General features: G+C 41.8%; 1 protein-coding gene across 3 annotated transcripts in view; it reads right to left on the bottom strand.

Moving 5' to 3' along the window:
* cux1a (cut-like homeobox 1a) overlaps positions 1 to 12,421 on the bottom strand; it is a 61,179-nt gene that overhangs the window by 36,244 nt on the left and 12,514 nt on the right. For all 3 annotated transcript variants that reach the window (XM_086216308.1, XM_086216309.1, XM_086216310.1), the window contains exon 2: positions 2,023 to 2,133. In XM_086216308.1, coding sequence (XP_086072434.1) covers positions 2,023 to 2,133 — 111 coding nt within the window. The remainder of the gene's footprint in view (positions 1 to 2,022; positions 2,134 to 12,421) is intronic.

The raw sequence follows: 12,421 nt of genomic DNA, 5'->3' as shown, positions 1-12,421 counted from the left end.
GTGTGTGTGTGTGTGTGTGTGTGTGTGTGTGTGGTGAAAGGAGTAGAGGGGGCCAGGCAGTAGGAGATGGATGGCTGGTGTGTGAGCTGCCGGCAGACAGCAGACAGGCCAGCCCGAGGAATCCTCCAGGGAGTATGGAACTCCCATTCTCTGTCTGTCTGCCCTGCAGCTAGACACAAACGTGTGTACGTACGTACACGTGCACATACACACACATGTGCATGCACACACACACATACACACACACACACACACACACACACACACACACACACACACACAAAACACACAAAGTTGTTTTACTACCACAGCCTCTGGCTAGCAATCTTTGGGGCATTTTACAACCATTCCCACCCTTGCCTTTATAACACTGTAGCAGAGGAGTCTTGACTAACTAAAAGGAAATTAAGAACTAGATGAATAATTGAAGCAACTTCGGAAGCACAGTAAGATGTAGTCTCCTAAAAAAAATTCAACAGTGTGTCAGTCCTAATGAATTATGAAAACTTTGTTTTCACGCTGCATTTCTTCGCACTACTTTCAAAATGCTACAAAGCCGGTGTGTGTGTGTGTTATTGTGCAGACCATGAGTGCAGTTCACGGCGAGTACAGCTTCCGCAGACTAGACACAGCGAACGTGGGCCGGTCTCCTGGTTGTTGAATAATGGATCAGAGGCGGACTCCCGCTCAGCCTAATGCAGTCTGATCTGATGTGACTGTGATCTCCGCTGACTGGTGCCGACCATAAAGAGCTGACAGCCCGCCATATAGGCTGGTCAACCACACATGTCGACACACTAGGAGGAAAACAAAGCAATGCGAACGCACACAAGACAATCGGGGATTTTTAATCAAGCCAGGCCATCAAACTTTATGGAGCAGGCCATTTGGTAGGCTGTCTTGGTGCTTCTACACATCCAAATGCTGGGAGTTCTAGTGCCGATTTCTATTGAGCCTGTTACAGCCCTGTAATGAATCCTGTCGCTCGTCTGGCCTGGCTCGGATTCCTCCTCCACATACCAGGGAGATGCCAGGGGCCACACAGACGCCAGAGGAGCCTTCTTAAATCACAGCCTTGTTACACTGATGAATGTGTGTGTCCTGTTCTGTGATCTAGGCTATCTGCCTCTGTGTGTTTGTGTGTTTTCTTTGTGTACATGTCTCACTCTGTGTGTGTGTGTGTGTGTGTGTGTGTGTGTGTGTGTGTGTATGTGTGTGTGTCTACCTCTGTATATGTAGAAGCCTCGCTCCCTCGTGTTACATTTGAAAATGAGATTAAATATGAATGTGCTGGGTAAAACGAAATTAACGTCTTGTGTATGCAGGTAGTTTCCTCTGGTGCATATTGCTCCAAACTGGGTGGGCTACATACTGAAGTCAATAGTCACAATCCTCACCCTGTGTTAACTACAATAGGCCTGTTGTCAACTCCATGGAGAGTTGACAATTTTCTATCTGCCGTCTACTCCATTCATACATAATTCATACAACCATCAATAATTCACCATGGTGACATTACCAATAATAACACAACAATACTTTGTTTTCACTGTGTGGTTAAAATGTGTTGCCTTGGTAACAGAGATGAAACAAATATTCCCAGGAGGAGTGATGGGAACACAGGCACAGGACAGAATTCCCTCCTGATCCCACTTAGTAGTGTTGTCACACTCTGCCTCTCGCTCACTCACAAACACATACACGCACACACTCTCACACGCGCACACACACACACACACTCACATGACCACACTTTCTGAGCACATAAAAAACTAGGTCAGATAATACAAACTCCTGAGGGGTTTTCTGTTTTGTCTCTTCAGGATTTCAGGGAAACTAATGGAGAGACTATTTTTGGGAGCCAAGCCCACATCTCTGCATCATCTACTCCTCCTTTCGGTAAATAATCAACCCTACATTTATGAAGAGAAGAGGACACAAAAAGACGGAGGCAAAATGTGATTGTCAGTAGAACTGCTGAATGTACATTGCTGTGCATCTGGTAATATCTGATTTTCTCACCTCTGGTGTGTTCTTCTTGAACTCGCGGCTCAGGTCGATTAGTTTCTTCCTGGACTGTTCACTCTCGTCCTGTCTGTTGGCAAGCTGTGTGGCGGTGGCATCTAGCTCTTTCTGCAACACAAACACAACTTTTTTTTTAGTTTAATATGAAGAAAGTGAAACACTTTACCACCCTTATCACTAGTGGATTTTTTTTTTTTTAAATTAAGATCAAAATAAAGAAGCAGATTTCTGACTAGACAGCAGACATCTTGACCCATATGGCACACTGTGGAGCAGACTACTTGTCCTGCCTCAACTTAACGTAGCCAGTATGTTGTGGTAGCAAAGGCAGAGAACAGAACCACAACACTGATGTCCTGCCAAGGGAAAGCCGACTAGCAAGCTAACAGGCAATATCAGAGCCATTCAGCCCGTCAATCAGTTACCACTGTGTCAGGCATGACAGGTTCTGTAGCAATAGACTACTACTCCACACACGCGGTTCACAACAATTATTGACTGTCTGCTTCTGTAGCCGACCCCTCCTCTCCACACATAACAACAACAGAAGCACAATTATCAACAACAGCAGTGTTGTCAAGGCTGAGGCAAGAACCGCCTTTCTCCCTATCCATTTTGCATTGTTATTAATAGCTATTTATGGGACTCGTTCCAGATGATGAGCCAAGTGCTGACATTAACAAGACATTCAGGCCTTGTAAAGATTGTATCTCTCTCTGCTGAGAGTGAGTGTTGCTGGATTATGTTTCTGTTGGATTCTTGCCCTCTGTCACGCTTGCTACTTTTTTTTCCTCCCTCATTTTTCCACTCTGTACAGATCATCCACTCACTCATTCAACCAGCAGTACTTCTCCTACATTTAAATCTCTCTTCTCCCTTCACTCCCCCCTTTTCTTCTTCCCCCCTTCCCATCCACCTCCTGTGAGGCCGCCCACCCCTGAGAGTGATTAAACGCTGCTGAAGGGCCGTTATGCTAACTAACACACTAATCATTTAATACACACATTACCACAGGGGCCCTTGTGGCTCAGTTTGCTGACAAGGTCCCAAAACACACTCACGCACACATGCCCACCTCCCCACTTCGCCCACACCCCCGTCACACACAAGAAAATACAACCCTCTAAAGAAATAGTGTGATCAAGTACTAATTAGGAGATTTTTCCTCCATCAGCATTAGCTTGAATTCCCTACCAGCCATGATCTCGTTTTATCCACAAACCATGAAAAAAAATTATAACGAATCGACTTATTTGACCATCCTCTGCTGTGGGTTTTAGGGGGAGAAAAAAAAACACAACAACAAAAAAAAACTGCTCACTTGCTTATATGCCATCTTGCTCTTGCTGCCCATGGAGCAGTTGATGTAGCAGCCTGTCTGCCCATGGCCATGGAGCAGCTGCACTAGCTGTTAGTGAATTCGAGCGTGCGCAGAAGCTTGTGCAACGCTTGATGAAAAGAGGAACCAAACAAATTTTAATCATGTTACATTAATTGTCAAAAAAAAAAAAAAATAGAAGAGTTCTCTAGTTCATGAATATTGGTGTAATTATTATACTGTTAAAGATTGGCCACAGGAAGAAGGGTAATGCCCAACTGGTTTAAGATTTGAACAAACATGAATGACAATATGATACTGTTAAGCTGGGTTATTGATGGGGTAAAGAAACTCAGGTCATTTACATTTGATCACTCAGTGGAACACTTTCACTTCAGTGCCTCATCTGAATTAAGAAGCCATGAACAGATGATCTTAGATTTACTCTTAAAGCAGAGATATTACTAATTAATCTACAAAGCTCAGCCATAAACACTAAATAAATTGAGAAAAGTAAAATACTGAATTTTCCTGTAAGTGTGTACATGCTCTAAATTGCGACAGAAGTACAAAGATAAAAACGATAAATTACTAGTGGCGGTGTATTAAGCAGAATCCAGGTCATTAAAAATTAATTGAATGCAATTAAGTATAATTTACATAATAGTGTCTGCATTGTTCTTAAATCTCTACATAACTGTACTTAAGTTATTTTAGTAAATTGTGCACCAGAGCAGAAGATGCTAATTGGCTTAAGGTATTCTATTATTCTGTCTTGTTCTAACTATTACTTTATGGAAATAAGGGTGAAACCTTTGTGCTGTGGTTCTTCAGAGTATTAGACTGTTCTGTTACAAGTTCGCTGTTCTTATAAAAACATGAATCAGACAGTTTTAGTACTCAGTGGGTTAGATACAGTCTTGTAAAAACACCTCCTTTACCAAACTTGTCAGAATGTTTTGGTTAAAATATTACTCAGTAAAAACTTGCAGTAATTGATTTTCCCCAAATACAATTTTCCAAATTTCAAAGGAATTTAAAAAGAGTAATCCAAATTGGCGATCCGTTTAAAATCTGTAAAAAGCTCAGTTTCTCAGAAAAACTGAAATAGCCCTAGTCTTCCACATGAATCCTGCTTTAGAAGGTCGTGTGCCAATCCTGACGCCCTCAATTTAGCCCAATCCCTTTCCAATACTCTACACATATCCCAATGTGTTACCAAATCCCAATACAGCAAAAAACATTAAATAAATAAAAATCTCACAGCTAAGCTAAATAAACACATTAGACACATGACAGAGGACTGATTTGATGCCAATTGGGCAAGTAATTATGGGCATGGTCTCAGTTTAAAAAAAAAAAAAAAGAGGAAAAAAAAAGGAGGACCCTCAGACTTAGTCAGGTTTTGACTATGCAGCAAACTCTCTGCCCACATCAGCACACGCAGGCAGACTTTACACTCATCTTGCTGATAGAGCGTAACATCCAAAAGTGCACAATTCCCACTGCCTTCCCCCGTTGACACACATCAAATCTTACTGACCATTAGGGAGCCCGATACAAAGTCATTTCAGGCCACACATTATCTAGCGTTATACCCTGTCGTATTGAAATATCTTATTATACGCTCTGTCGAATGCTGCTTAGAAGAAATTCTTAGCAAAATATAACGGAAATTTTGTCTTTTTATAGGTGACAAAAAGATGCAAGCTCCACCAAGAACCACAGAGCAAATGTCCTTTTCTCCTTGAACCTCTGTTCTGTTGCATTTGGTTTTACATTTTAAAAAAGCATAATTTGAAAGTTTAAATTTCTAAAATGTTTGACAGATGAAAATATGTACTCATGGTGTCTCCCAAAAGCCATTAAAATATGCTCCTTGTGGAGCTGCGTGGCTAAACATTTTCACCACTTACTGCAACTGAACATCAACCCCAAAAAAATCAGCAACTGGTCTTCTTGACCGAATGATAATAATATCCTCACTGGCCTCAGTCAACCCTCATGCCCTATTGAGCTTCCATGGGATGTTCTAGACTTGTGGGTACATCAGCGTGTTTCAGTCTCTGGGAATATCCTCTGCACAGCTTTTGTGGAAGAATGTGACAACATCCTCCAAGCCTCAATCAATAATCTCATTCATTCTAAATAAAGGAGAGGCACTGCATTACGAAATGCCAATGGAAAAGTTGTAGTTTTGTAATTGAAAGGGAAACTTGGAACAGTGAACTCGTCTGTCTCTCATTCAGTGGGTTTTCACGCACAGTGAAATCAAGCTGTAGTTATAGCTCAAATTACAGCTACAGTTACATCTAGACTGATTCATTTAATTGGACTACTGTCATTGTTCCAGTACACAAGAACAAGCGAAGACCTGATTTATTGACAAGGGTATTATCTGCCCCTGGAACATTAGGTGGCGGTATGCCCCCTCACAGGTAGCAATAGCTTTCCTGTCAAATGATGGACCTAATACAAAGACTATTAAAGATCACCAGACAACTGGTTCAATAGATGATACAGTCCGCCCTTGCATCAGCCATGATGATATCTTGACCGCGTGCCGCTCGACGACAGAACACTCACACAATGCCAGCCTGCCTGGAAAAATCGCTCCCTAACTGAATTAAGCAAGTATGTTAGCCCGAATTTGAAAAGCACTACTTTAGTCAGACTAATGTTTTTATCTCATAACCTGCAATAACTGCATAAAATGTTTCTGATTTGTAAAAGTTTACATTTGTGTTCTCAGTAAAATTGCTTGACTGACAATTGAAATGAATTATTCATGCAAATATAACATTGCAGAATGACATTCATAAATAAAGACTGAAAAAATGCAAGTATTCAAACCATTAAACCATTTGAATACTTGCAGTAAGTAAAGCCAGCTCCCCGTCTGTCCAGCAACCTGATCCTTGATTGCACCCACATTGCAATTTGTTACTGTCAAGACTAAAGATAGCAGATAGCTAGACTAATAGATCGCTAAATAGAAAGATGAAGACCTTTCATTTTTAATAATGACCAAAATGCTGACATCTGTCACTATCCATCTAAACTCATCACACTGAACACTTGTGGCAGTAGTGCGTGCAGCCCAGTGGCTTAATGGATTGGCTACTACAATAGCAAACTGCAGTTTGACAAAGAGGAACTGTGCAAACATGCCTTGCAGAATATTGGAAAGCTGTTCAAGGAAAAAAAAAAAAAAATCACACATCAATACATTCTTAATTACATGAGGTACATAGTAACCAAAAATTTAGTGTCATTCTTACAGTTGAGTTTAACAAATTTTACCAACTTACTAGCATGTCAATTCAGCTATTTTGTAAAATTATAAATATTCCAACTCTGGAGGGGTATACAGCGTGACATGGGCTAATGTCATGTGACATAGCACTGGGAAATTGCTCTCCATCGAGTTTGGCATGATTGACATATTGCTAGTTTGATAAAAACTTAAAAATATGTGTCTGAGAAAGAGCCCAGACAGAAATAAAAACTCAAAAATAACAAAATGAAAAGATATGCAAATAAAGGAAATCTATATTTGACATTGTGAGACTCACTGACACACATGCGCTGCTCAGTGGAAACACCAGTGCCTGTGCTACAGCCTCAGTGTGCTGCCCAGCACCGAACAACATGCATGATGAAAAACTTGTGTCCAGTGTGTTTCAGCCTTCAGGCTCGGTAAGTGAGGTCAACACATTCTGGTTGTCCTTGGTCTGACTTTTGAAATCTGAAAACAGCTTAATATACTGACAAATTCATTCATCTAATAACTCTGCACTATTTTTAAATCCAGCACTGGCTGGTTAGGATTGCTCTGTCTAGTTTAGCAGAGGATGGAATATGGTGTGTGCAAGGAAGCATTAAGTGGGCTGTAATGTCTATGTGATTGCTGTAACAGCCCTGCTTGGCTTGGCTGGACTGGCCCAAAGCAGCAGTCCCTGTCCTGGTTCATTTGGTCGTCTGGTCAGCTGTAAAGACGATTGGAACAGATTGCCAACACTCCCTAGAGAGACTTCAACACCGACTTGGCCAAGAAGCCTCCCGCACATTGCTCCACACGCGTGTGCTCTCACATGAATGCACAGACAGGCCGCTGCAGTAACTCGGGGAGCCCAATCTTTCCACATTCTTTTGAACTCTCTTTCAAAAGAGGAAGCCCGCTAACATGTTCGTCCAGAAAAATTTGGCACAGTGAGCTGTGTTTGCGCTAGGAGGGGAGGTTGGGCCAAGCAGTAATGAGAACCCTATCCTTCCATCCTATTACTGTAGTAATAACACTAATCACAGATAATGGTCATAGGTAAACAAATTATATTACCACTGACCATCAGAACCAAGGTGTATATTTGATGTGTGTTCATCTCTTCTAATGAAATTTACTCCGCTAGTACAGACAGACAAAGGCCTTCTATCTGACTAATTCCCTCCGATTACTCTAATGAGCCACAGGTGATGGTACAGTAAGTGTGATTAATTAAATGGGAGGCACCAATCAGGCATGTCTGATTATACCAATCATATTGACTACTGAATAAATGAGATAACGGTAGACAAACACTTTAATTGAGGTATCAAAACTTCATGGAATGTCTTATGCCCTCACGCACCGAAGATGCAGAGTCAGATAGGCCGCTGGAATGGCAACAAAGTTATTGTTATGTACACAGTATGAAGTCAATCTGCAGCTGCCGTCTGTGCTGCCACAGTGACCAGGAGTGCACACTGAGGAGAGTACACCACTCAAGGATTTGCCTCAGATCTCATTCTGTGTAGAATAATTGGCACTGCAACTGCTAGGAACGTTTTGTTTACATCTAGTCTACACTAAAATGTGCCAAGTTGTCTGCCAGTCCTGCTTTATTCCAAACACAATGTAGGTTAACTGCTACACATTCAGTATATGTTTTACACATTAATCTGATGAAGTATCACTTTTGAATTCAAGCCAGACATGACAAGAGACTGATAAAATACATGCACTTCTTCTCAATAATGCAAGTACCATATTAGTAACAATACAAGAGAATGTTCAAAATAAATGTCTGTGGATACATTATAGAGTGGGGAAGCTTTTTACGACCCATGTTCTTAGCAACATGACACACATGTTAAAGAGATGAAGTATTTTGTCCTGCCAGTGCAGTCAGTAATCTTTCTTTTTATCTCTAACAAGTCTGAGGCTGTTATGCGGTTATGATAGTAAACAGTAAAGGCGTCTGGAAAGATGTCTTATCTGAAATCTATGAGGCCTACCTTTCAACCCACCCCCTCGCCCCATCTACCCTTGCGGTGTGCTACCTCCAATGCTGCTGTTCTGTTCTGTATGCCAAACCTACTGTGAGGGGGGTGGAGTCGTGGGGTGGGGGCTCAGTCAGGAGCGACAGCCACTCTTGCTACAACGACACGGTACATGATCATAGATCACAGGCACGCCCCCTCAAAACACAGCACAACAGCAGCACAGATAAGAGACTACAATCCGGCTGCCTGTCTGCCTTCCTACCTGTAACATAGCAGGGTGCAGAACTTTAAATGTGCCAGCAGACGCTGTTTTCACAACCACACAGGGTTTGAACATGCAAGTCATATCCTCCTGAATCTCTTTTTTTGCATTTCCTCTCAGCCATTGGAGTCAAAGCCACAAAGTTTTCTTTACAACAAGCCAACACAATAGTTTCACTGCGACAACTGAGGTCTTAACACTTTTTGTTTGTGCAACTGTGTGTGCATCTCTGTACGTGTGCGTGTAAGAGCAGAGCGGCTGGGGGCGGGGGTTAGCCAACCACTCTCAACAGTCTAACAAGACGCTTGTGGTCCCTGAGCGTTTTGCTCCTTTTTTTGAACACAGATCCATATCTATCAGCAGCACAGGAGCTGTCAAGACTCACCTCACTGACGCTGACTGAAGCCTGGATCAAAAACAGCCTTTTTACACTGCAGCCTCGTTCATATTGATCCATGTTTTTCTGCTGAGAGACTGGTTGTTGTTTTATCTCCCCAGCATCCAAGCCTTAACTCTCCAGAAGCTTTCTGAGAGCTAGTCATTATTTTGCCTGACCTATTGTCTGACAAGGGGTTTCAGAGGCCAGGCCTGAGCCTAAATACAAATATAATGAGACTAAGATGGTTTCTGGCATGGAGGAAGTGCAGCTCACTTGGTCTCATTTTGCAGAGTTCGAATTTAGCTGGAGGCCTGTGTCACAAAGGGTGAGTGGTGCGGAGTGTGCAATGGGAGGAGAGGGGTATGGCGATATGCTAGGGTGTAATGCATTGGTGAAAGGGCAAGATTTTTCATCCCTGCGTTTACAGGGTGGAACGGCTAGGATATTGAGATCTGAGATAGGATCAGAGGGTAGTGAGCTGTTTCAGCTACGATAAAGGCCACGCATTACAAACAGAGCAGAGGAGAGAGAGAGAGAGAGAGAGAAAGGGAAAGAGAGAGAGCGAGAGAGAGAGCAAGAGAGAGAGAGAGAGAGAGATCACACCTCTCATCCCTGAATTAATGCCTCCATTCTGCCAGGAAGCCATTCTGTGCCAGTGAGAGGAGATTGGGGAGGGGATGAGTGCACAGATACGGCCTAAAAAATGGAAACACCGATCATGGAGAGGGGCGATAGGGATTAATCAAGTCTGGAAGAAGAGTGGGGCTCTCCAGGCCATGTAGCACATATCAAGCCTGGGTCCCAAGGACTTCTACGACATCAAACGCACATACAAGTAACCACTTACAGACAATGCCAGGGTCACGAGTGCAGGCTGGATACAAAGCATTGCTGCAGAGGTCCATTCATTTTCCCTCACTCATATGTGAGTTGGTCATTTTGGACATTAACATCTATGACTTCTTGACAATGGAGCAGTGTTCAAAGTTGCTCTAACTTTGTTAAGATCTGATCTGTTCTCAATTTGTAAATCTATTTGATTTGTTGTAATTCACTTAAGACTTCCATTTAAGGACAAATGCTATTGGCACAGTTACATGAAGGTCAATCAGATCTGTATCATTCTCATGTGCCTCTGATACATTGAATCCTTGCTCTGCATGGCATACCTTTCAATAACTTTTATACAGCCCAGTTAAGGTTTTGGTACTGAGCTTTTTGGACTGCCTATTGTATTATGTATTCTAAAATTCAGCCAAGATTTGGTGAAAATCCTGAGTTACAGTGCTGAAATGAAAGGCAAAGGGCAGTATTTGCAGAATGAAGCATCCTTTCTTGTTGATCAATTGATTCAAATTAAAAGAAGAAAATCCATCAAAGAATACATGATATTTACTAGAAGAAAACATGAAAATGGATAATCTATTAGAGGTGGTTGAGAAACACGCAATGGCACCACAACGAGAGACTGTGGCACTCTTACTTAAGTATTGATTTTTTTGAAGGCCATCAGTGTCAAAGTTTGATTCTTGCAAGTGGATTTGAGACAGAGTGATACGTCACCCCAGCTGCTTGATCAAGTCACAGTGTGTCAGGGCAATGCTGAGCCAAAAGCAGTGTAGTTACAATTTTCAAAACTTGACCCAGAACACTTCAAACAAAATTTGAAGTGGAAAAATAGCTTGAAAGCCCCCTGCACCAGCTGCGTTTTTTTTTTTTGTCGGGATATGTGCAGCCAGCAAAGATTTTGAGACAGTTGGTAGTTTTTCTACTGTCTTCCATGAAAATAGCTTGGCATATTTACTAGTATTAATACAGTAATAAAGTTATCAGTAAAACATTTCAGATACCAGTACTGAATACCTGTTCAAATTTGAAAGGTGACCTACCCCTAGCAATGCATATCCATTTTAAATCGTCATTTTTTTGGTCTAATGTATGATAATATCTCTGCATGATGAGCTGAGAACACAAATTCAGACCAAAAAAACCTGAAGAGGAGTGATAGAGATTAAACAAGATCCAAATTCCAGGTACTGGTTCCTATTCAACTGTTAATCCTAGCCATGTCTATCTATTGTATCCAGTTATTTTCTAAAAGTCTGATGATAACATTAGCATGAGCTGTGGCACAAAGTATCAAAGAACATAACTTTGCTCATAAATTCAACACTTATAAAAAATACTTCATCTATACTCCAGTGTGCCTTGCCCATACTGTTACTATATTGTAGCATGGCCTGGACTTCTGACTGAGTTTGACACCCGTGGTCTATACGATCAACGTCAGCAGAGCATGTCCTGGGGCTAGGTCTTACTCAGCCATTATGAGTAAGAGTTTTCTGTTCTGCTTGCATGACTTTCAAGACGAAAAGGCAGAGAAACAAAGTGAGAAAAAGAGAATCAGCGTAGCTAATCCTTAAAGCAATGACAGAATAATTAGCTTGCGTTACGGTAAGTAATGGGTTGTAATAATATAATTCATTCTGCGTTGAGAGAATGTGATATAAGGCCTGAACAATGTAGGAAGAGGAATTGAGCTCAGTTGGAAGTAGGATGGAGCATGTGTAAGAGCTCCGGCTCTTTCTATTGATTGATCCAAACATCAAACGAACCACTAGAGTAATGGGGGGAGTGAAGGACAGCTAAAAGCTATTTGGAGCCTTCACTGCATAAAAGACTTGACCTGTTCCACACAGCCTACATATCAAAACCATCAAACAGCAATCAATAGACCAAAGCGGTCAACTCAACAAACCATCACCCTACTAAAACATCAAACCCCCGGCCCAAGCGTCAGATGATAGGCTACACTCAGCTTATCCATTACCATCAGATAAAGAGGAGATAAAACACAGAGCCTAATCCTTTCATGTGTCGTGACAGCCACAGCAGCCTCCAAGGCATTCCTTCAGTCTGGCTCTCAAATAGTTTTATGGCGGAAGGCAGCCATTCAGTCAGCCAGCCAGTCAGGGCTGTTCTGGTCTGTTTGTCTTATTTCACCGTTTACACGCTGTTTTATAGGTAGTTATTATGGTCGCCATGGTGATGCCATACATTTTTATGGTCTTTTGGTCTCAGGGAAGAGGGTGTAATAAGCAAAAAAAACACACACACACACACATGAAAACAAAGACTCACAAAACATACTCCTGCTGTGGAAAGGTCTCCTGTC

Source organism: Aulostomus chinensis, chromosome 10 (assembly GCF_037954235.1).
Source record: "Aulostomus chinensis isolate RoL2024-O1b breed Wild chromosome 10, RoL_Achi_v1.0, whole genome shotgun sequence".
In the NCBI taxonomy this organism is placed as follows: domain Eukaryota; kingdom Metazoa; phylum Chordata; class Actinopteri; order Syngnathiformes; family Aulostomidae; genus Aulostomus; species Aulostomus chinensis.
Note: the sequence above shows the minus strand (reverse complement) of the source record. Positions and strands in the feature narration are given on the sequence as shown.